The sequence below is a fragment of the Phascolarctos cinereus genome, unplaced genomic scaffold, assembly GCF_003287225.1.
Source record: "Phascolarctos cinereus isolate Bilbo 61053 unplaced genomic scaffold, phaCin_HiC Scaffold_4;HRSCAF=312, whole genome shotgun sequence".
Taxonomy (NCBI): Eukaryota; Metazoa; Chordata; class Mammalia; order Diprotodontia; family Phascolarctidae; genus Phascolarctos; species Phascolarctos cinereus.
The window spans coordinates 356,300,125-356,326,388 of record NW_027555847.1 but is presented as its reverse complement, the minus strand read 5'-3'; the positions used below and the strand labels follow the sequence as shown (position 1 = coordinate 356,326,388).

The following is a 26,264-nucleotide window of genomic DNA, read 5'->3' as shown; positions in this document are numbered from 1 at the left end:
CAGAAGAATAGACTGAGATAAAGTGGATAAAGTACATGCTGATGAGTTTAATACATATTTTGAGAGTTGGGCTGCCTACGTGTCAGAAAAATCAAAATAATTTTTTTTACAAAGAAACTACTTTTCAAACAAGATGCTCTGGATAAGAGATTTTATGAAATAAATGAGGCTAGTAACAAGAATGAAAATGCTTGGGTTAATTTTATCCAAATGTAGCCATCAATGTTAAAAACTGGTGATGAGAAATCTATTTGAAACATAAAAATTATGAAAATACTTAGGCAAATACTGTATCATTTTGTATTTAATACACACTCAATTACCAACACTCCACAGTCTTTCCCCCCCCCCATAAAAGCAAAGGATGTCAAGTTTCAATTTGGCAAAAACATGACAGTTTCTGAACTGGCAGAATGAGTCAATATGTGATTATTCACTGTGTCATATTAAAAGCAAAAGACATAATTCACTGCGCCCTTAAGGAGCTTACACTCTAATGGTATGAAAAAAGTGACAACTTCAGAGATCATGTCATTACTTTTCAAAATATCAATGAATATGTAAGCAAGTATGTCATGAACATTTTTAAGTTTCACTTTTCAAGTATGGAGTCAGAACTTAAACATTTGTTAAACCATGATAAAATTTCCAAAAGATCTTCAAGGAATATGTTCATCATTCTTCCTAATGCCCTTTTATTAGTGTCAGTAAAAATATCCATTTGATCTTTTAGCCAGTTACCTGTTTATGAAGATGTATTTTTAAAAGCTGTTTTGCCTTGCCTTCGTTAAAAAAGTCCTCTCACTTTACAGAGCCCTAGTTCTATATATCTATATTTATATATGTATGTACACAAATACATATACACCTACATATGCACATATATGTATGCATGCATACATATATATGGGGCTCACTTTTTCTGTTCTTTCAGTTGTTGTATTCGTTAATTATTGTAAAATCAGCAGAAGGAACCCAATATTAATATGTAGCACTTTGAACAAAAATTACCATTATATAGGGTGCCTGCACTGATGGAAGAAAAGAGCCATATTCCTAAGATCACTAACATGATACCCTTATATATTGGCACATGGAATGCATGATTAAAGTAATATGAATTTAAATTTTACATTCCTGTTCAACAGATGACAAAAATAGTAATAAATTTAATTATTTTAAAAGTTGTATACATTATTTCATCACCAAGATATTTCAGAGTGAAGAAATGTTTACATGGTAGAACCACTAATTTAACTAACACAATCAACAGAAACTAAAGACTTGAACTCATTCTTAAATCAGATCTAAAATAGTGTTTTTCTTAGATGAAAAACAGTATTAAAACAAAATTGACATTATCCATCAAATACAGACATGCTATCTTAATTTCATTATTCTCATTCTGTTACATAGTGCAGAACCTAGACTCCCTCTGAAGACTCATACATATAGTTTGTAACTTGGTGAGAAAAAGTAACATGATAAATTCATTATATTGCATGGCAAAACATTTTAGTTCACTTATGTATGTAATTATTGTTCTTATCATTCACAAATTATTTTACTTCTTATCGCTATAAAAAAAGTTTTCAACGAAACTTTTCACATGAATACAGTGTTTGTATAAGCAGTAGTGGAAGTACTGGGAGAAAATTACAAGGCAATTTGCTAATGAAATGGAAACTAAAGAGATTTTCTTGCATTTTTATTCACAAATTTTCATCTAATTTATAATGTAAGAAAAAAAGCAGTCAAAACCTACACCATCAATGAAGCTATGTAAAGCTTGCAGTAAATTAGATGAAAACTCAAGAAAATAATAAAACTATAACCAAGGCATTCAAAAAAGAATGAATACAAATATTTCATTGATTTTTATGTTGACTTTCTTTCAGATACTGTACTCAACCAGTAGATTCAAACAGTAAATGGTTTCTCTTAAGGTTAAGGTGAATTCAGATTATGCAGATATAACTTCATTTTATTATCACATCATCATGGAATTGTAGAACTGGAAGGAACCTTAGAGATTACCTACTCTAATGATCACATATTTAAAAGTCTTTGATTCAGTATCAAGATAATTTTTGAGTAGTTAGAAAGTTTATAATAGCAGCATGATTTTCTCCAGATAAATGCATTTCAACCACAAGTGAACAGCATAACCTGAATCAAGATGTAAATGAAAGGGTTCTTGTAAGTTTTTTAAAGATGAGAGGAAATGTGGGGCAGAAAAGGAAAAAGGCTTAAATTTCACATTGGCCTTAAAATCACGAAGATGAAAAAAATAAGGCATTTATCATCACCATGTTCTGAAATTATAAAATTCTTAAAAGTACATATAAAAAACATTTACCTATTTCAAACAGGTCAATGTCAGGATTTATAAAAATTATCTATAATCATCAGAACAATAAATCTTAACATTCAAGTTGTTTCTCTGTAAAAAAAATATTCATGAGTGATAAGTATGTTTGGTTTGAACAATCCTCAAATACTACTGGAGGGAGTGGGCATGAGGGAAGAGGTAAAGGGACCCTATTATAGTTAAATCACACCCTATATATTTAATCTTTTATTTGAACCTACCTCTTTAAATTTAAAGGTTTTATCACTTAAAAACATCTGTACGTTATACAGCTGGCACCAATTCTAAGATCTCCATGTAGTTTTAGTCCATCTATTTTCTTAGGCAATACTTTTTCTCAAGCTTTCTCAACCACAGAGGTTTTCTCAAGATCTCCCAAATTTCAGAGTTGGCTGTGTATCCAAATTGTAAGGAACAGTCATCAACAATTTTTTTTAAATGCAGTGCTATGACATGAAGTCTTGTCTCTGCAATTAAAATAGTTTTCTTGGGGTGATCAAAATTTACTGTCCAGTGAGTAAGTCCTTCATTGCTCTAGAAGCACAGTTCGAAGTGCATCATCTCTATTGATCATTATTGAAGCTATTGCTCCATCATTAAACTCAAAAGAAGTTCCTCCATCTATAACCATACAGGCATCCCAACAACGAGAACGAACACAAACCCTGCAAATTAAAGAAGAAACACATTATCGTTAACATTAGGAATAATTTTCCACAAAATAATAAGTAAATGAAAAATCCTAGCATTTTAGCAATTTGGTCATCTTTGAAATGTTAAGAAGCCCATGTGGATTAAATATAATTATAACTTTGCTAACTTCAAACCTCCAAATTAATTTTTCAAGGTATATAAATTTGGATGAACTCACCAAGTTCACAGAATGTTTGGTGGATATGTTTTATTAATGAATGAATAAAACTTAAGATACTTACAAAAGTAAAATGAGTTTTCATGAAAAAGAATCAGTATCTTGAAGAACACTGCGTTGTTCATGCTTACTGATAGCAACATCATGAATTTAAAATATAGCCTACCAAAATTAACTCACAAAAATGACTACAATGAATTGTAAATGAAAATGCTTTTATGGACCTGAAAACCCATACCTGTACTTATAAAGAAAATTTACAAGTCTAATAGAAGTTTAAAGCTAAACTTTTCTCAATAAGGAAATGGTGAGAGGCAATGTGGTGTAGCAAACCACGGTCAGGAACATATAAATTAAATTCCTATCTCAGGGGCAGCTAGGTGGCGCAGTGGATAAAGCTCTGGCCTTGGAGTCAGGAGGACCTAAGTTCAAATTCAACCTCAGACACTTAACACTTCCTACCTGTGTGACCCTGGGCAAGTCACTTAACCCCAACTGCCTCACCAGAAAGCAAAAAAAAAAAATTCCTATCTCTGACACATAGTGGCTATGTGGCCCTGAGCAAGGAACTTAACCTCTCAATGTCAAATGTCACACTTAAAAATATTATTTGTAGAACAGTAGCTGGTCTGTATTATTAGGGAATTCCTTCACAGACAAACATAGGAAATTAACTAGAAAAGCATGACTTTTGGGGAAGAGGGGATAGCCAGAAGTAAAAACACTTTTGAGGATGGACAGGGTGAAAGGAGAAAGAACAGAATAAACAAGGGGCAAGGAGGAATAGGATGGAGGGAAATACAGTTAGGAATAGTAACTGTGAAAAACTGAAGCAATTTTCTCTGATAAAGGCCTAATTTTTCAAACAGAGAACTGAGTAAATTTTATAAAAATAAGATTGATAAATTGATAAATGATCAAAAGATATGATCAGTTTTCAGATGAAGTAATCAAAGCTATCTATAGCTATATTAACTCACTACTGATTGGAGAAATGCAAATTAAAACAATTCTGAGGCATTATCTCATACCTATTATATTGGCTAATAGGACAGAAAATAAAATGACAAATGTTGGAGGGGATGTGGGAAAAAATGAACCGTTAATGCACTATTGGTGGAGTTGTGAACTGATTCAACCATTCTGTAGAGCAATTTGGAACTATGCTCAAAGGACTATAAAACCATGGATATCCTTTGACCTAGCAATACCACCACTAGGTCAGTATTCCAAAAGATAAAGAAATGAAAAGGACCAATATGTACAAAAATATTTATTTTTCTGGGAGCAAAGAATTAGAAATTGAGGGATGCCCATCAACTGGAGAAATGGCTGAACAAATTATGATATGTGATGATGAAATACTATTGTATTATTAGAAATGATGAGCAGAATGCTCTCAAAACACGTGCACTTACATGAGATGATGCAAAGTGAAATGTACTGTGTACAGAATAACAGCAATATTGTGTGATGATCAGCTGTGAATGACTTAGCTATTCTCAGCAATACAACAATCCAAGACAACTCTGAAAGACTTAAGATGAAAAATGCTATCCATCCCCAGACAAAGAACTGATGGTATCTGAATACAGACTGAAGCATACTTTTTAAAAACTTAATTTTTCTTGAGGTTTTTTGCCTATATTTTCTTTTACAATCACTATTATGGAAATGTTTTGCATGACTACCCATGTATAACCTATATCAAATTGCTTGACTCTCAATGAGGAGGTGGGGATGGAGGAAGGGAGAGAATCCGGAACTCAAAAGTTTTAAAAACGAATGTTGAAATTGTTTTTACATGTAACTAGGAGAAAATAAAATATTAACTTAATTAAATTGAAAAGAAAAGCATAACTTGTCAAATAGCTGAAATTTTCTTTCAACAGTAACTAAGGCTTCCTTTGTCCAATCTGAGAAAACTAAGGCAGAAATCACAGTTTCTAAAACAAGGCACTAATTTCTCTTTTGAACTCTAAAATAAATTATAAGAAACATACAGTCATTTTTACTACTGTTGTTCAATGAGGGAAAAGCTGAAAGCACTGAATTCAATTACTTTAATCTACTTTAAATAGAATTAAATTTCTATAAGAAGCAAGGTATTACCTTCTATTCAAATTTTTCTCAATACATTGATCTGTTCTTACCTTCCCATTACCTTGTTAGATTAACAAAACAAAACCAAAACTATCCAAGTGAAAAGAGCCAACATCTCCAAATAATACATAAACCAGAAAGTTTCTTTGAGACATCTACCAGTTCAGAATAGGATTGAACAGAGTATCATTAAAGCCAATTTCTTATTACTACATTTGTTTAACAAGTTGTTTTTCCACTATGTTAACTACAGATGAGTGAATTTAATGAAAAGCAATTCACATTAGTACTTAAAAGGGAAGAAAACAGTCACTAGTAAAACCTTACAAAACTTACTTTGAAGAGAAACAGCGCTGACGACTACTTGAGAATATGCGATTTGCTATAGGTTCTCGAATGCTGAAAAGCATCTTTGGCTCTTCTGGATTATACAATAAAGATTCATTATACTTATTCGTTACTGAAAACAGAGAAATAAAAGTAAACATAACAAGTTTCAATGATACATAAAAAATATAGTAGCTATTTTTGTAGTAGCTAAAAATTGGAAACTATGGGGATGTCCTTGTATTGGGGAATAGCTAAACAAATTGTGGTATAAGAATATAATGAGATTATAAAAAATAATGGGAATGAACAATTTCAAAAAAAATTGAAAAGACCTTTATGAACTGATACAGAGCAAAGTGAACATAACTATGAGAGAAATTTACACAATGATAAAAATACAGAGCATTTCAAAATGCTGTCCAGACACCCTTTGAGGAGGTCCATGAGTTCAAATTTATTTTTATAATAACAGGATATTTTAAGTTCTAATATGGTAAATACTAGTAGACAGAACCCACATAAACAAATGCTCTTTGGGAAATATCCAATAATTTTTCCCCCAACACAAAATAGACTTTTAATTACTCTGGATCTCAAGTTCCCAAAGTGGGTGATACCCCCTGGGGTGGGGGAGGGTGAAATGTGCTGAACAATCCAGGAGTGTGGTAGCAGCCTCACATGCAACCGGGGGGGGGGGGGGGGGCACACACTGAATAAAGACAAGCATTAACTTAACCAAACCCCAGCAGGGTGGCTGAGTAATTTTTTTTTTTTTAAAACGGGGGTGGTAAGCCAAATAAGTTTGGGAACCTCTACTCTTGATGAATGCTACATTTCAAAGGTTGCATCCCCTGGGGAAGTCATTTGGAAGTTTGTAACTGTTCGCTGGCAGTAAAGTCCTCAGTGCATGTATCTTCCCCTCATTTTTTCCAGTAGCCACCTTTCTGGTCTCTTAATACAACCTCAATAGGTACTGAAGACACACTCATTGTTTTCCATCAGGTTGCCTGGCTTTTCAGCTGCAGGGCCAGGTTCTGTCGGGCTGTGGGCTCTATGCAGTGCATCACCATTGTCTGTGCTGGCTAGTCCAAGAAGCCATAAACTCCTCACTGATGATCATTTTGCTGATTATGAAGTGAACAGTGGGCAGACCCAACTGGAACATTTCAGACACTATGTCCATGCTCATACAGCTGTAGACAATGCTATGGGGGAAAAAACAGGTATGCAGTGACTCTTCCTGGATCTTCCTAACTAGCATAGCATGGGCTTTGTTGGCCTCAGGGAAAAAATCCAAGACTTTCTTTTTCTTCTTCTCATTAATAATTAAGCTGTGGCCAACTCTTCTAATCACCCAACTTCACTGCTTTAGAAGCTTGTACTATATGTTCCCTCATTTTTATCCCAGTGGACCAAGCAAGAGCTGCTGCTCACCCACCCACAGCTGGTGGTGGAACTGTCTGCTGACCATATGCCTCCAGGCATCGCTTTCATGGGCTGCTAAATATGAGATCTCCCAGAAGCATGGCAGATACCGAACAGACATATTTAAGCAGCTCCAGGTTGATACACAATTACAGGGAAACTTGGCATCAATACTCCACCTTATCTTACTCCTGGTTTCTGCCCTGCCTCACCAGCTCCTCAGCATGACCACCAGACTGAAATATCCAGAAGGGCACTGTGTGCATCCTGGTTAGGCCTTGGCAGAAAACACAGATGTCCAGCAGCCTATGGTTAGATAAAAGATTTGCACAGGAGGGTCTGAGTGCTGAATTTTGTCCTGTGGGCGGTTACTACCGAGAATGAAGGACATGTTGGTAGTGTGGTAGAGGATTGCACATATCTGAATTCAGTCTAATCTTTGGTATATACGTACTTGCGCACCTGAATCCTCCCTCTAATTTTCAGCCTGTTCTTACTTTGACGACCCTTCATGGAAGCAAGCTGCCAGTGATGGGTCTTGCTACGTGTAGTAGGTATGAAGCAGATGATGAAGTAGATATGGCAGATCCCAGTCATTCCTTTTTCCTGCAGCTAGTACTGAAAATAGTCAATGATGGCACAGACAGGCACCTCATCCTTGAGATGCTCCACCTATTCTTGGGAATAAGGATTTGTGTTCTGCATCATCTTGGTGAACTTTTCATCCATCCTTTCCACCAGAGTTAGGATACAACTACAACCACAAAATGGCTGCTCAAAGTTAGATAGGTTCTTATTTTCTCCCAGGGTATTCTATACAACAAAGATGTGAGGATTTGCAAACAAGAAATCTATCAAGTCACTGATGCAATCTAAGCACTTCTGTCACATCTCTGGCTTCATGTATGTGGGCACATTAAGAGTTGTAGTTATAGAGGCAAGTAAGGCAAGTAATGATATTGAATTTGATCTTAATCACTCCTTCCTGTAGATTATTTTCCGCTGAGATTTGAACCATCAGTGGCAGCAGCTCAATCTGGGCTCCCAAACCAGTTCCTTTCTTGTAAGAGCTCATTCAACTTCTTGACTATATCATCTAGGCACTTGGATGTCTGAGTCATACTTTTTCTTGGCTTTGTTCTGTCACTTCTTTTCTACAGCCTTTTTACCTGTGGTGCTCTTTTCTAAGGAATTTGGAGACCAACAAGGTATCTTTTCCATCATCCTCCTGAGGCAGAGTCCGAGAGGAAGGGGAATCTGAACCCCAGTCTTCATCATCATCCAAATTGTCATCTTCATCCTCCATCTTCTTGAGGAACGTGAGACTTCTCTGAATGGTGCCTCAGACTTCTTCAGGAAATTTGTCACACTGAGGTCATCCTCATCATCTGAAGGGGAAGAACTTTCTGAATCCTCATTTTTCTAAGCATCCTCATCTATGGACTGCTCGGGGTTCTGCTTATAACTGGTGATCTGGACTTTGTAATCCTGATTATATTTACAAATCTTCTGATGCAAGGTGCTCAGAGCCTCTGCATTACTCTTTGTTCATCTTCTTTCCCTCCTTGTGCTTCCACAGCACACTGAGATAGTCCTCCAGATCAGCCAGGATGTGGATGTATAATTAGGGGACATCTTCTTTGTCCACAACACTCATGGCCTTTCCAAATGCCTTTCCCAGGAACTCAAATTCCTCAAGACATTTAGTGACATCCTGAATTTTCAGGGGATTCCAGATGGTCCATATTAGGCTGGTTAGCTCTTCCAACATTTTGTCTTTGGCTCTTTGACTTAGTATTCTCATCCTCACTCAGCACAATGGCTATTTGCTGTAGTTGCCCTCTATGGGGCTCTTGTACAGAAATCACAAATCACTAATCCAGGGTGGTGACATTTCGGTGGGTACTCAGGAGGCCGCAGGCCAGGTAGGATGTGGACATGGACCAGATGAGGCACCAGAGCAGTCTTTAATAGTTTTAAGAGTGCAAAGGAGTTCTGAGGCCAAAAAGTTTGAGAACTGCTATGTAAAAAAACTTTGAAAGACTTTAGGACAATGATAAACCACAAGTCCAAAAGAATGAATATGAAACATGTCACTTACCTCCTGACAGAATGGTCATGAACTTAAAATACAGAAAGAGGCATATTTTCAGACACCGTTAATATAGGAATTTGGTTTTCTGGACTATGCAGCTATGTATTGAGGGACTTTATTTTTTTATTTTGTTTTGTTTTTCAATGTGTACAATGGAGAAGGGAAGGCTGTAGTGGGAGGGGACAAGGTGAAAGGGATTGGGGAAGGGGTGCGAAAACTGAAATGTTCATTAATGAAAAAGGTACACACACTGAAGGATCCATGATTTCACTCAAGTGACCAGTACATGTCATAGTGCTGACATTCCTGGCTACTAAGTACAGCATTATTTAGAACCAACATCAGCCAAACTAATGAAGTTTTAATGACTGGCATTATTTTTCACTAACCTTTCTCAACTAATTCCTTATTCAATGGAAGATCCAAATTTGCTTGCTGTTTAGCTGTTAGAAAAGGAAAAGCACTGGAATTAAATAAAATTCTTTCTAAAAATACAACTGGCAAAAAGTAGTCGCTGTGGTACTTACCAATCTTTAAAACATCTTCTACAGCTTGTGTTGCGACCCTGTTAATATTATACGACCTAGAAACAAAAATTATATTTTTGTTGCTTTGCTCTAAGTACATGAGTTTTAGAAACATCTAGATTTTTCTACACCTAGTTAATTCTCTTAGCAATAAGGAATACAAGAGAGGATTTTTAATATCTAGCCAAGACTGAAATGCATACTTCTGCATAAATATAATAACCAACTCACAACAACCAACTAAATACAATAATGAGGTTTAAGGTAAAAACTAAAGTACAAAATATAAACTTCACTTTATCACCAACATCTTAATAACAGATTCAGACTCTAGAACTTCTCCTCAGAGAATTACCTCACATGGCAATTCTGAGGAGTCAGAATACTGGAATGGTTCATAAATGTCCAACAACTAAAGGCTAAACAATGTTTTTCTTTTCTTTCTTTTTTTTTGGCTAAGCAATGGGGTTAAACGACTTGCCCAGGGTCACATAGCTAGTAAATGTCAAATGTCTGAGATCAGATTTGACTCAGGTCCTCCTGACTCCAGGTTCATTGCTCTATCCACTGTGCCACCTAGTTGCCCCAAAGACTCCCGTTATTATTAGGAGATACTAACTGACTAGAATATTCTTAAGTAATGTAGATATATTATGTAGTGCTGTAGAGTAGAATCGCTTTCTTTGAATTTGTGTAATGAGTTTTACATCAAGTTAAATACTATTTCCCAAAATATAGCAATATTTGTTAAATCATGGTATGACACATCAAATTATTTATTATAAAGCATTTTATTATACCTCGTGTAGATTATTTTGCTATTTAGCTTTGAGAAACCATTTAAAATTCTGTCCTTTTCCTTGTACCATAATTATTTAAAGAAAAACATTGTTGGGGGATAGAGCACTGGCTCTGGAGTATGGAAGACCTGAGTTCAAATCTGGCCTCAGATTTGTGTGACCCCAGGCAAGTTACTTAACCCTGACTGCCTCCTCCCCACCCACCCCCCACAAAAAAAAAATCTATGAACTTTTTTTTAATTGATAATTTTATTTCAAAATTAGTTCCTCTGCAATCCTTCATGTTTTATTTTATGTGTTTAAACATATTATTCTGGGAAGAGGCCCAAAGACTTCACCAGAACCCTCCTTAAATAATTTAAGAAAAGCAGCCTATCATTACAAGTTCTAATGCTCTATAGCCCTTCTACCAAAACCTTGTGTGGCAGGTTTTAGAGTGGTTCCAGGAATCCCAGAATGGGGGGAGGAGTTGTTGTTCTGTCACGTTCAACTCTTAGTGGACCATAGCACACCAGGCCGTTCTATCCTCCACTATCTCTCAAAGTCTGTCCTTAATGTTCACTGTTTCCATGACAATATCTATCCATCTCATCTTCTATCATCGTCTTTTCCTTTTGCCTTCAATCAGTCTTTTCCAGTGAGTCTTGTCTTCTTATTATGAGGCTAAAGTATTTAAGCTTCAGCTTCAGTATTTGACCTTCTAGTGAAGAGCTGGAATTAATTTCTTTAAGCACTGACTGATTTGATCTCCTTGCAGTCGAAGGACTCTCAAAAATATTCTTCCAGGACCACAATTCAAAACTGCCAATTCTGTGGAACTCAGCTTTCCTTACAGTCTCACAGCCATGCATTACTACTGAAAAAAAAAACAGTTTTGATCATAGACCTCTATCAACAAGGTGATGGCTCTGCTTTTTAGGATGCTGTCCAGATTTGCCATAGCGTTCCTTCCAGGGAGCAAACATTTTTTAATTTCATGGCTACAGTTGCCATCTGAAGTTATCTTTGAGCCCAAGAATATAAAATGTGACACTGCTTCCATTTCTTATCCCTCTATTTGCCAGGAAATGATGGGACCAGTTGCCAAGATCTTGTTCGTTTTTTTTTAAGCTTCTAGACAGTTTTTATACTCTCCTCTTTCACAATCATCAAGAGGTTTCTAAATTCCTTGTCACTTATTGCCATCAGGGTGGTATCACATGCATATCTGAGATTGCTATTTGTCCCAGCAACTTTAATTCTGGCTTTTGATTCACCCACCTTGGCATTTCATATGATGTACTCTGCATATAAGTTAAATAAATAAGGGGACAGTACATAGCCTTGTCCTACTCCTTTTCCGATCTTAAACCAATCAGCCATTCCATGTTTGGTTCTAACTGTTGTTTCTCAGCCCACAAACAGGTTCCTCAGGAAACGAGTAAGATGATCCGTACTCCCATCTCTTTGTGGACTTGCCACATTTTGTTGTGGTCCATGCTGTCAAAGGCTTTAGTGTAATCAATGAAACAGAAGCAGATGTTTTTCTGGAACTCCCTTGCTTTCTCCATAATCCTACACATGTTGGCAATTTGGTCTCTAGTTTCTCTGCCTCTTTGAAAACCAGCCTGCTCTTCTGGTAATTCTCAATTCACATACTGCTTAAGCCAAGCTTGCAGAATCTAAGCATAACCTTGCTGGTATGTGAAATGAGTGCAATTATCCTGAAATTCCTTGACATTCCAGGAGGACCTGAAGCATTTCTACTTTAGCAACTTCTGGGTTCCAATTCATTAGAAAGCTACAAAGCCAGTCCAACTGAACAGAATCATACAATTTCAGAGTTGGAAGAGATCTCAGTAGCCATATAATCTAATCTAACTCAACTCAAACCCCAAAGAAATTCTGACTATAATTACCTGATAAGTGGTCATCCAGTTTCTGCTTAAAAACCTCAAAAAAACAGGAAATCACCACCTTCCAAAGCAGCCCTTTCTACTTCTGAACAGCTTTTACTGTGAGGAAATAATTTTACCTCTTCTACCCATTACTCCTACTTCTGCACTCTGGGTAGAAACAAAAATCTAATCAAGCCTCTTCCAGATAAACGTCATTCAAATACTTGTGAATAGCTACCATGATTGCTCTGGGTCTTCATTCCCAATTTCTTCAACAAATCCTAATGTCATGAACTCAAAGCTCTTCACCATAGTAGGTGATCACTTCTGAATAGTCTCTGACTTATCAGTGTCCACCCAGAACTGAACAGAATACTCTATATATGGTCTAATTGGGACAGACCATAGAGAGATTGTTGTTGTTCAGTCATTTCAGCTGTCTGACTCTTTGTGACCCCATTTGAGGTTTTCTTGGCAAAGATATTTGACTGGTTTGCCATTTCCTTCTCCAGCTCATTTGGCAAATGGCAGGGTCACATTGCTAATAAGTGTCTGAAGCTGGATTTGAACTCAGGTCTTCCTGACTCCAGGCCTGGTGCTCTTTCCACTGTACCACCTAGCTGCTCCCTCACCACAGATGGACTATGACTCCCTTATTTCTGAAAGCTGTCTCTCTAAATGCACTTCAAGATCACATGAGCTTTTCTGACTACCACATCACACTGGTGACTCACATATTGAGCTTGCAGTCCACCAAACCCCAGATCTTTTTCAAACTTCTATCTAATTATGTCTTCCCCATCATGAGTTTGTGAAACTGGGTTTTTTTTTTTAAGTCCAAGTATTAAGCTCTTGCATTTATCCCTACTGAAATTCACATTATCACATTCAAACCAATGCACTTGCCTAATGGTGTTTACATTTTAAAATACAATAAAACTTCATTTAAAATTTAAAAAAAAAAACTACTCTTAGTTTAGGGCTTTCCTTACAAAAACAGGTAGCAGTCAGGATTTGGCCTATGGAGAGTTTGTCAGTCCCTGCTCTAAGCATGTTAAGATCTTTTTGGATCCTGGTAATGTCATTCAGTGTTAGCTATTTCTCCCAGTTTTGCGTCATCTGAAAATGTAATAAATATGACAGCTTAACAGTTATCCAGGTTACTGCTAATATATATATATAAAACACAACAAGCACATATTCCTGGGGCACAACACTGGAGACCTCCTGACTACTGACATTCAACATTAACAACTACTCTAGCATCTAATAACCTTCCAACCACTTCCAAATTCAAATATCCATGTTACCTAGACTATATCTCTCCATATTTTCCACAAGAACTGTATGAGATATTTTGATAAAATCTAGGTAAACCAAATACACAGCATTCACCTGATCTATCAGTTTAGTAACACTATTAACAAAAGAAATAAAGTAATTCTGGTATGACCTATTTTTAAAACTTATCTTTGTATTGGCATCTTTTATTTTTATATCACTTGTATTTCCCAATATTTTCCTTTCCCCTCCAATTCTAAAAAGGCCATCTCTTCTAACAAAGGGGAAAAGCCCCTGCTCAGCAAACTAATCAACACGTCAATCAAGATTACAATTAAATACAGTATTCCCACACTTCTAACAAAAAGGAAGAGAAGTAGATTCTCATATATCTTTCTGGAAGCCAGTCTTGGTCATTACAACCAAAAAATTCCATTTCAGTTTTCTGTCATTATTCTTTCCATTGACTCTGTTGTCATTTGCATATATTGTTTTCCTGGTTCTGACCTGATTCACTTTGTAAAACTTCACAAGTCTTTCTATACTTTTCTGTATTTTTCATATTCAATATTTTTTCAGAGCTGTCGTATTCCCTTACAGTCTTGTACCACAACTTATTTGTCCGTCACCCAACTGGTAGGCATCTATCTACTTTGTTGCTACTATACAAAGTACCATAACCCTTGGTCTCCCTATGTCACCCAGGCTGGAGGTGGAACAGTCATTCACAGGCCTGTCCCACTGCTGATCAGCCCAGAAGCACTGTTTGATCTGTTCTGTGATCTAGGCTAGTTCACTCATTCGGGCAACCTGGTGGCTGCCTACTCCAATGGGCTCACTATGTTGGTATAGAACTTAGTATAAACACCCTATTGGCTTTAACCCTACTGCAGCTCAGAATTCCCAAGCTCCAAGGACCCACCAGCCTCAACCTTCCCAGTAGTACAGAACATAAGTATGAATCACCACACTTAGCACCATAAACTATTCTTGATGATCATAGCCTGGCTCTCAGAAATCACCACTTCTTTTCCAGTACACTTACTAACCATCTCTTTAATGACCTCTTATGGAGTCTTTATCTTTCTTCAAGACTCAGTTCAGGTCCCATCTACCTCCTCTGTCTCTATGAAATTTTCCCATAGCAGGAACTTTTCATTTTTAGTGTTCTCTAACTATTCCAATTAGTTTTATTTACTTACCTGTCTATATGTTATATTCTCTCAGGAGAAAATAAAGTCTGTAAGGACAAGTACCATTCCATTTTTGTTTTTCTATCTCCGACATCTAGTAAAGTACCTTGTGTATTATAGATGATTAATAAATATTTACTGAATTAAACTTAGAAATACAACATTTGCACCATTTTACAACTCTCCACCTAAACCTAAAACAGATACACCTAAAATACAACTAAAAAAGAAAGATAACTTCAGATTCTCACTGTTGGTAATAAAAATTTGTATTTCAATTAGTATTTGTATTTTGTACATAAAAATATTTATATTTCCTCATGCTTACTTTGGTTTAATAAGAATACTGAAGAAATGAATATGACATACATTAGTCTTTTAACTTATATCATGAAGTTTATAAAATGGCAGCTTCTATTCATCAGCTCATAAGTCTTCTCCCGTTTTCTGAAACTCTTAATTTTCTTTCTTAATGGTACAATCATATACCACAATTTATTTAATTATTCTCCAGTTGTTAGATACCTACTTGGTTTTCAAGTCTTTTATTCTACAAAAAGTGCTGCTATGAATATTTTTACATATATGGAATCTTTCTGTCTTTGACTTTCTTATGCTTTATTATGCTACTACTCTATACAAGAGGCATTTCTGAAGGGTTTATGTAAGTCAAATTTATGTTAACAAAATAAAATATACAAGAAAGGCATTTCACTGAAAATCATCTGAAGACCAGTCTCCCCCCAGCCCAATTTATTTTTTGTGCCACCCTTCATTAAGCTCCAACTATGTGCCAGGCACTGTACTAGGGGTTGGGGGTAAAAAGATAAAAATTGAATCGTCTCCGGTTTCAAGAAGTTTACATTATACACGCACATTGTTATATATATGTTATATCCTAAGAATTAAGCTGTTTTGGTCAGAAGGATACTAGCAGCTTGGGAGAATCAGGAAAGACTTCAAGTTGAAGGTGGAACATGAGCTGTGCTTTGAAGAAAGCTAAGGATTCTAAGAGGCAAAGGTAAAAAGGAAGTGAATTCCAAACATCACCTATGCAAAGCTACAGAGGCAAGGGATGGAATGTTGTATACAAGGGCATTTAGCAGGTAGGTTTGCTTGGAACAGAGTACATAAAAGGAGATAATAATCCCGGAAAGGCTGATGGGAGCTGGGAAGGATTTTATATTTTATCCTAGAGGATAAATTCAAATGGGGGGTGACATGACCTGGTCAGATATGTGCTGGTAATAAAATTGGGGCAGCTGTGTGGAAAACTGAGTGGAAGGGAGATATGGAATTAGGGAGATCAATCAGGAAGCTGCTGCAATAGTAGAGAAGAGATGAGGGCCTCAAATAGGATAGATTCAATGCATAAGTCAGAGATGGGAGATACTATGGAGGGGGAAGAAGAGAGAGGGAGAGGGAGGGGGAAGAGAGAGAGAGAGGGGGAAGGAGGGGAGAGAGAGAGAGAGAGAGAGAGAGAGAGAGAAGAATGACTCCAAGATTGTTAACAGATGAAACTGATGGTGGTGTTATCAAAAGAAATGCTAAGTTTGGAAAGTGGGATGTGGAGATAAAAAGAAAGGATTCCACATTGGACGTGTTAAGTTTAAGATGACAAGAGAACATGAAGGTAGACAAGTCCAGCAGACAGCTGGTAATCTTGCACTGAATTTCTGAGAAATTAGGACCAGATATATGGATTTAGGAGTCACATACAGAAAGATAACTGGAAGCACAGGAGCTAAATAAGATTACCAAGAGTATATTTAGAGAAAGCCTAGAATAGTATCTACATAGTGCATGACATAAGCATGATGATTTAGCAAGGAGGAGTAATAAGAGCAATATGAAGAAAACCAAGAAAGGGTAACATCACAGGAACCAAGGGAGATGAGAACAACCAGGAGAAAGATGTGGCTGACAGTATCAAAAGATGTAGGATCAATAAAGATGTAGACTGAGAAAAGGCCGCTGGATTTTGCAGTTAAAAGCTTACCAGTAACCTTGAAAAGAACAGTTTCACTACAACAGTAGGGTTAGGAAAAAGAAGAATGAGAGGTCAGGAAATGGAGCCAATGAATACAGAGCCATTTTAAAACTTACTGCAGAGACAGTAAGAACTCTCTTCCTCCTCAGAACTTCTATAGCACTTACATTTTGTAAACATCAACTCAAGTGTAAGACTCTTGAAGGCAGAGAATATATTATATTTCTCTGTGTCCAAAATAGGTTCTCACCTCCCCAGAAATAAAATGTCTGAGTACAACACAGACTATCACTTCTTCAGGGATGTAAACTCTGCTCCCAGGTGCCTTGTTTCATAGAGGTCAGCTTTTGCCATATCTTGCTAGGGCCCAAGACTCCACACCACAGCCCACTGCAGCATGTAAAACTTTCTTGCCAGCTTTCCTTTATCTGTTATCTTCCTCCTCATCCCCATTAGAATGTAAGGTCTTTAAAGATAGGGACTATTTTGTTTGCTTGTATTTGTAGCCACAGCACTTAGTTGGCCCATATTAAGTGCTTCATAAAGAAGATGGCTAGCTATCTTAAAAAATATTATTTGAATGACTACTGTTGCTCAAATCAAAACTGCCCAGAACAAATATCAAAGAAAGAGGCTTTACAGTATGTTTGGGGGAGCACTTTGTCTCCTGGATCTTCTTTCTGTTTTTACCACCTGTTGGGGATAATTAATGATAATCACAATGCCACATGGGAAAGAGGGGGAAGTTAGGGAAGCATGAAATAAGAGAGCTATTTGGTCTTTTCTGTACTTTTTATATTATTGCCTTAATGCTGCTTTTGCCTTTTAATTCCTTTCAGTGAAACACCAACTACTGTTCCTTTTGAAGGAAAATCTTTTTAAAAAAAGTACAAAGCACCTCCCTTATTTATGAATTAAACACCTGATAATGAATTTGTCTCTTTTGATCCCATGCTTAGAGCCAGACCCTTTCTGAGCTGAATTAGTGAACATGTACATCACAGGAACATGTACATCCTGTTGCCCTAGGTCTTTTTCACAGCCCTGGGAGTCTCTGGAAAACAGCAACTGCTTAGAAGACAACAGGCATGCCTTTAGTTAAATCACAGAGAAAGTTGGTGGGATATTGTATTGAAATTACCTCAAACGTCTTTTCTAATCCTAAGAGTCCATGAGTTTATGAATGTTATCAGATATTTATAAATTAATTTCATATAGTTGATTTTCATACTGAAATTCAGTGACTGTGTTTTGGTCAAATTTCTTTTCAATGGGGGTTGAGAAAATGGTATATCAAAGGAGGAAAACAAAAGGGTCAGAAAAGTACATTAGCCAATTCATTTGTCTTCACAAGTTATCATAGGTAGTCAGCAAGACCCAGGATCAAAAATATTCAAAGAAACACTAACCCAGAATTTTAAATTTAATATATTCTGCTACATGTTTAAAGTTACATGACTGATATTTATCAAAAGTCTATTAAAAAAAGAAGGCTTAACTGCACCAACACCATGCCGATTGAGCCAAGCCATATCAACTGAGATGATAAAAATTTTCTCTTAGGATCCAAGGAGCCAAAGAACATGCCAGTAAGTATACTCACTAATGGTTCGAACAGGCTTCTTTATTAGGAACAAATGTGCCACCTCTGTTTGCATTCACCCCTGGGGATATCAGCCCTCCTGAAATCTGAGATACATGGCAGCACAGATGTTACCAGAGTTTCCACCAACTGGGAAAGTAGTGTAAGCATCCATAAGGACCCAAGCCCCTAAGTTGTGACTGCCCCTCCAAACAATTGGTACCTTCATGCCATTTATTAGTCACACTGCCTGGGAAATCCTGATAAGAATGGAGCCTTACAAAGTAGGTGAAAGTCCAGATTTCATCAGTTACATCTGCACTGGGTAAGCAGTCTCAGTATTAAAAGAATCACAGACCAAGAGCTGGAAGCAACCCTGAAGGTCATCATGTATAGACTAAGAGAGCAAATAATCAAAAAATGTCTAAATGGCAGCAGTGTGTCACACAGTTCACATAGACCTTCAAGGTCTATCCTGTTAATGAGGTCTTCTGGACCAACTCACAATGAGTACAACAATGTCACGATAAAATACTGAGATAACTTATCAGGGCAACCCTAAATTATTACTGTGTGGACACAGAAACTTCAAGAAGCCCAGTTTGCCCACTTACTCTTTTATTCCATGATCAATCAACCAACCACTAATTATCATCTATCAGCAAGTATTTTTTAAAGCTCCAACTATGTGCAAGGCACTAAGAGTACTGGGGATATAAATACGAGGAATGAAATAGTATCGATAGATACCAACTGGACAGATAAGTACATGTATAAATATAAACAACAGACATAAAGAGAACAAATACAAAGTAGTTAAATTCTAGGCAGTTTAAGAGGGAGGGCATTAGCAACTGAAGGGAACCAGAAAAAACTTTTAGAAGGTAGTATTTGAGTTGAGTCTTGAAGGAAGAGAGGAATTCTATGAGAAGCAAGAAAGGAAGGAGTGCACTCCAAGCATCTGGATGAACAGTACAAAGGTAGAGACAATGAAGCATTGTGTATATAGAGAACAGGCCAGGGTGGCTAGATCATAGGGTGTAGCAGAAGTAATGTACACTCAGGATGAAAAGACAGGTTGAGGTCAGATTATGAAGGGCTTTAAAACTAAACCAAGGAACTTACATTTGAGCCTACCAGCAATAAGGTGCCACTGTGTTTACTGAGTAGGGGAGTGACCTGGTGTCACTGTGCAATAATCTGCTGAAGATGGGAAGGAATGGAGTCAAAGGCACGTGCCCTCAGCATTTATGCATGCTATGTAATTTGCACTTCTATTACTCTTGGCTGTTCTTCAGTATATTTTTATGCTTACATATTACTAAAAGGTCACATAGCATTTCAGATAATCACAGAATTTTAAATGTTAGAAGGGACCTCGGAGGCCATCTACTTCAATTCATACCTGAACAATCTCCTCTACAACACACAGGCAGTCATCTAGCTTTTTCTTAAAGGCCTCCAGTGAGGAGAAACTCACTACTTACTGAGGGTCAGCCCAACCCACTCCCCATAATCTGTTATGATGTTTTTCCTTTCATTTAGTGTAAATCTACCTTTCTGCAATAACTCCTATTTCTGCCATCTGGGAACAAGCAGAATGAACCATATCTTTCACAGCCCTCTCAAGTACTTAAAATATTTACCATGTCCTCCATGAGTTCTCTCTTCCTCAAACTTAATATTCCCAGCTTTTTTTACATAATTGCCATAAGACATGATAGAGCTTTACCATACTGGTTGCACTCCTCTGGAGACCCTCCAGCTTATGGTACCAATTTCCCCATTTCTGTTACATTTTCCCAAAGCACTTGTTATGAGATGAAGCGCACGGTACAAACTGGCTGACTCTGAGCTTCAACAGTAATACAAGAAGTAGAAGCAGACCTTCTGAGGTCCCTCTATTACTGTGGCAGAGGTTCTTAACCTGGGGTCCATGAAACTTTTTTTAAAAATATTTTGAGAACTATATTTCAATATAATTGATTTCCTTTATAATCTTATGTATTTTATTTTATGCATTTAAAAATATACTTCTGAAAGAGCTTCATAGGTTTCATCAAGTATGCCAAAGGGGTCCTTGACAAAAAATATGTCAAGAACCTATGCTCTTTGGACAATATGGATAAGATTAAGAGTTGGGATAGACCTTAGAAATCATATAAGCCAATACTCTCATTTTAAATACTGGAAAACTAAGACTCCAGAAAGGAAGTATCCTGAACAAAGTCACAGAGATCACTTCTTAGCAGGGGCAAAAATGTTAATACTAAGTTCTTTCTTTTTTCTCAGAACCCTCAGAATCCCTAATGTAAGACAGTCAAGTGAACTGAGGTGCTTACAACCATTAACAAGTTAAAAAGAAAAATATTCACTCACCAGGCTTTTGATCCTGTCCCAGTACACAAATTGAGTCCTGAACTCTTCTGTTTTTCCCAGGGACCATCATCAACTGAGATTTCATAGTAGGAAGCCCTATGAATTGAAAATGTAAAACTGGGTTTGCAGGATTTATAGTTCACCCTGAGTAAAACAGAACATAGCCCACTATTAGAACCACTGAATTCTAAATAAGTAAATTCTAAATTAGGTAAAGGTACTTCGTGGTATTGTGACTGTAACACTGATACAATTTTTGTTTTAAAAAATAAAATCATCTCCTACCTTGTCTGACTCATTGTTCCTTTTCTGCAATTGTTTTTTTTATTTCTAACAGAAGTTTCTTCAGGTAATTTTTGGAGTAATTTTATTTCCTGTCCTCACAGCATCTAGCAAAATGATTCACCTCATCACCCAAAAGAACATAACTTTTAAGTGGACTTCATTTCTACAAGGAAATGAATACTTATTAAATATTGCATCTAGCAGTTCTTGAACCAAGTTAAATGAGAACTGCTTATATCTTAATTGATCTACTATGTTTGCCTTTGAACTGGCCAATAACAATAATACTTGGTTAGAGTCCAAAGAAAATCTTAACCACTTCTTACAAACTTAATGTAGCACTAGGTAAAGCTGGCAATGAAAAGGAAATAATGTGTTCTTAATAGATATATTTTAGTTTACAAATCTAGAATCAAATAAGTTACCTTTACCTTTAAATGCAAGTGAAAATTTTAAATTGAAATGTAATTTTGAATGATTTCCAACTGTTGGGGAGTTTCTGAAAGATGCCATTATTAGTTGCAGCGGATATTATCCTTGGCAGAGAAAAGTAATCATTTTAACAGAAGTGAAGGAAAACTCTTTGTAGGTGCAGCCTTTTAAGCAATTAAACATGTCTGTCACATTGCTACAAAGGAGAGAACTATCTTCCAGCACAAATGTTTTTGTTACTTCTAAAAGTGCTCAATTTGGTCAATATCTCACATACACTTAATTCTTCCTACAAAACACAAGGTTCTGCTCTCCTTAATATTTTCTCTTTAATCATAGCCCTATTTGGTCTGTGTAGAAAATGGACAGTGAGGGTAGCATATTTACTGCACATGTCCAGACAAACAAGGCCCGAATAAGGAGTAGTAATGGCTGTCACCAAACCGAGAGCAAACACAGAAACGGGATTAAAGGTATGTGGAGATAGGAGACACAAAAAGGAGAAGAGAAAGTGATGCAATAAACCAAAACCATATGAAGGTAAAAAGCAGTGCAGCACAAGCCAAAATGTCCTGAAATAATAGTTAAGGATATTGTGATGGCAAGATAGGAAATTTAAGGGAATGAGAGAAGAAGAAATTAAAGAGGAGGGAAAAGGATTTATTAAAGAAGGTAAGAAGGAAGGTAGGGCCAGAGTAAGACAACACAAGAGAAGGTGATTAGAGTCTGGAGGAAAAAAAGACTAAGAATAAAAGAAAAGGGCACAGGGAATACTACAGATTATGCTGGACAAATTAATGTGATTACCACATGCAACTTAACAAAAGATTAATCAATCCTCAGAACTTTGTTCCAGGAAAATGATTTTTTAAAGAAACTCACAGTCCCTTTAGAGTGGTTATACCTCTTCTTACACTGTCCACAGCGACAGCCCAAGAATGAGACATTCTAGGTTAGGACAAATGGGAAAAAATGGGCTTTTTGGGTTGTTTTATGGGTTAAGTGTTCCTCACTTTAAACATACCTTATGATTATCAATGAGGCACAATTATTAGGAACATGCAACACTTTGAAAATACAGAGCAACCTCACAATCAGTATCTACGTCAGACACCATGAAATAGAAATTCTTCGGGTACAATAACCAAAATCTCTTGCATACAGTTGAGGACTGAACCAATATACACCAAATTTTACTCTAATGAATGGCATCACAAATGGATAGGCCATAGTCTTTCTTACAAAATACAGTGCACAGAATGTCTGTGATGGCAGGCTTTTATTTAATAATGTGAATAATAGTATAAGAAGCAAAGGGACCAAAAAAGCAGCATGAGTCCTATCTGTTCAAAAGAGGAAAGTGAAACTAGATGTTTCCTTCCAGGGATAATAACCTATGAACCTATGAAGTAACAAGGGGCCTGGACAGCACAAAAATACTTGAAGGAGTAACTTTCTCCAATTTCCTTCACAGTTTTCTCCTTCTCTATTAAAGGTAGAGAGACCAGGTATATAATTAAATGGAAAAAAATGTTATCGTATTACTGCCAGCACACAAAAATATACATTACTGATCTTATTTCACTTTAGCTTTGTTAGGCCTTATTAATATCTGTCTTCATAAAATAATTACTATACTGAAACATACAGATTAAACCTATTACAATACAAAAGATAATCAAATTTTTATTGAGTCAGCATTTTGTCCTACACAATACTGCCTGAGGTGAGTGAACATACAGTTTGATGAATTATTTTTTTTCTCACTGTAAATATCAATTGTGACAAGACCTGATCTGCAGCAAATCACAGACTTTATGTAATTACTGGAGAATTCAGACATGTACTAAGAGGAAGAAAGATACTTATAAATGATTCCTAGTGGTTGCAAGAAAGCAAATAATCATGCAAAGAGATAGCTGTTAAGTCTCAATTTCCTACTCTTTGCAATAAAATTAGCAAAAGGATGGGAAATTATACAAACACAGGAAGTACCATCAACAGCTAAATCAGCTTTATATTATTTTATACACCATCCGAGCTTCTCAGAACGATAATGTTTCCCTGATATTTTCTAAATCTATGATGCAAACTTAAACAATTAAAAGTCTGGAAGCAATCAAAATAGAGGAATGAACTTGAAAGAAAAGAAAAAATGAAAAAATACAAAATTAAAATGGAATTAAAATGTATATTCCATGCAAAAACATTAATTCATCAACTAAAGGGGTAAAAAAAATCTTTCAAATTTATGTTTTGAAAATTCAATAAATTTCCAAACAACTATGTAACAAACATAAAAATGACAAAATTAAGAGCAGAAGTTTTAACATACCTGGATGACAGACTCTCCCCAATGAAGACTTCATTTAGTGCTCTCACTGGCAAAAGTTGTGGCCCAGAAACCTCAGATCCTGCAGGCAATGAAATATAAGTGGCCAAGATATTTGCTAATATTAACTTTATAATGCATGTATATTAACCTATATATGCATGTGTGTGTAGACACAGACATACAGGAATGTTTTAACATGAAATTTATATTTAGTAAGATTATCCCTCTATTTTTGAATTTGGAAATATGCACATTAAATATACACCAATTAAATAAATTTCTTCTGAGACAAAATTCAAAATGCCACCCTTTCTCCAAAAAGGTAAGTCACCCACATGATAGCCACATCCTCTGTCTTCAACAATATTAACTTTGAGTACCTCTTTACAAACTTTTTAATACTGATATCTGACTCACAAGTCCTACTAACCATACTTCTCTTAGGTGTTTTACTACAGTGTCTGACAAGTGAAAACATTTTATTTTTACAAGCAAAGTAAGCACAACTGACTCTAAAAACATATTTGAAAGTTCAGATTTACAGGAAAAAGTAAGGGTAGTCATTTGATTATCAAAATAATTCTTCAATTTACCATTCAAAAAAATCTTATGATAAGTCATTTTATGATATTTATCGTCTTATGGTAAATCCTCTCACAAAAAAATCTAAATTATAAAAATTCTATTCACAGAACTTTTAGGGAATGTACATATAACATACATCAAGACACACCTATATTATCTAATACCAACCAATATACCTGCATATATGTTAAATGCCTCATGGCTAAAAAAAAAAAGAGACTTAAATTTACCATCTTCAGTACCACATAAAAGATATGCAAAAATTGTACTGGATAATTTATTAGATGCACATATGAAAACAAAAGTCTTTACCAGATAAAGAGCAAAGTGTTTTGAATTTCGAAAAATTCTGTCAAAATCTCTCTCTATACTCAGAGAACAAGTCACGCCAAATATCTCTATCGTTAATCTGAACCTGTCACCATTTTCTTTACTCTTAACATGTTACTAAGATAGTTAAGCCTCCAACAAACTCAAGAATATTCACAGCAAAGATTCAGAGCTGTATCTAGTCCAACCCCCTGATTTTAGATATAAGAATAAGGCCCATGGGGTTAAGTGACCCACTCAAGGTCACACAAGTAATAAGTGGCAAAACCAGGATTCAATCCCAGTTCCTACACAAAGAAATATCCTCCTTTACTAAAAATAGAAAAAACACAAAAGGCAAAAATAGTATTACATCCCAAACATTCGTTTTTTTCCCCCAAATGCAATCACTAGAAGAAAAATGAAGCAACAAATCCTGTCAATCAACAGAAAAATTCTGAATTCAATGTTCTATCCATCCTTTAAAAAAATCAATTCAAATACCACCTCAAAGATCAATATCAATTCAGGCTAGATCCTTGGGGGGATTCTATTAAATCTAATATGGATACTGGCTATGATAAAGATACTGGTTATTGTAAGCTATGATTATTACTGTCCTTTTTATTTGTTATTTTTCCTTTGGAAAGCAAAGTTTCCCACCTGACTATTCCTGAGTTTGGCTATGGGGAGAAACAGACACTGCATGATTGGAAAATTGCAACTCTATCTGAATTTAAACAAAGCTAAGGACATGTTCCTGCTCTTTTTCTTTCTATAGTAAGTCTCTATAATCAGAAGGTTTTATAAGTACAGTAACAAATTTACTAAAATAATTGATTATGGAACATCTTGGGTTATAGAACTGGGACTGTGTTCTGGTATGAGTTAGGGTTTTATGGTTCTCATTGATAGCAGTGAGTGGAGTCATACTACTCCCAGTGTGTGTCCCTTGCATGACTACTATACAAAGGACACTCTCTAGGATGATTACATTAAAAAGAACCTGTCAGTGAGTCCATAAGACTAATGATATAGGGGAATCAAGGGTGGATGGCAGTCAGTCAGGAAGAAGAGTGAAGGTTAAACCCTGATGAAACAGCAAACAGGGAGGCTGCAGAAACTTACCAGTTTTGGCGTGAGAAACTTTCAACTATGAAATGAGAGGGGGGACTGTGTGGGACAAGTGAAAGTTTCTCATGTTAAATAGAAGCTATGCCCCAAAAATTTAGTTAAGGCTTTAGCTGGGCCTAAGTTTCATTTTCCTGTAAAGAAGCATGTGATCAGGTCACACATCTGTTGCCCATCCCCTCCCTTGTTTTGTAACCACCACCCCAGCCTTATCTTTGCCAAATAAGGCAATCTTCTAGCTCCCACAAGCTTGTTTTGGGTAAAATGTATCTCTGAGTTTCTGGGTAGAATGTAAGGTCTCTTACCTCAATCAATGAGGATAAAGAGATTGAAGTAAACATGTGTGGGGGGGGGTTCCTTAGA

At 36.2% G+C, this 26,264-nt stretch overlaps 1 protein-coding gene and 3 pseudogenes across 4 annotated transcripts in view; all 4 read right to left on the bottom strand.

Moving 5' to 3' along the window:
• Positions 1–27: 27 nt before the first annotated feature.
• Positions 28–26,264, bottom strand: part of NADK2 (NAD kinase 2, mitochondrial) — a 61,318-nt gene continuing 35,081 nt past the window's right edge. Inside the window, exons 7-13 of one of the 4 annotated variants that reach the window (XM_020995867.2) lie at positions 23,877–23,955; positions 22,424–22,489; positions 20,825–20,968; positions 9,723–9,778; positions 9,585–9,638; positions 5,682–5,805; positions 28–3,036 (exon numbers count right to left, since the gene is read on the bottom strand). In XM_020995867.2, coding sequence (XP_020851526.1) covers positions 2,898–3,036; positions 5,682–5,805; positions 9,585–9,638; positions 9,723–9,778; positions 20,825–20,968; positions 22,424–22,489; positions 23,877–23,955 — 662 coding nt within the window. In that variant the 3' untranslated portion in view covers positions 28–2,897. The remainder of the gene's footprint in view (positions 3,037–5,681; positions 5,806–9,584; positions 9,639–9,722; positions 9,779–20,824; positions 20,969–22,423; positions 22,490–23,876; positions 23,956–26,264) is intronic. The other 3 variants (XM_020995875.2, XM_020995883.2, XM_020995891.2) reach the window with 3 other exon arrangements.
• On the bottom strand, positions 6,639–7,246 carry LOC144457188 (eukaryotic translation initiation factor 3 subunit C pseudogene; annotated as a pseudogene).
• On the bottom strand, positions 7,713–8,221 carry LOC144456927 (eukaryotic translation initiation factor 3 subunit C pseudogene; annotated as a pseudogene).
• Positions 8,266–8,904, bottom strand: LOC110214812 (eukaryotic translation initiation factor 3 subunit C pseudogene; annotated as a pseudogene).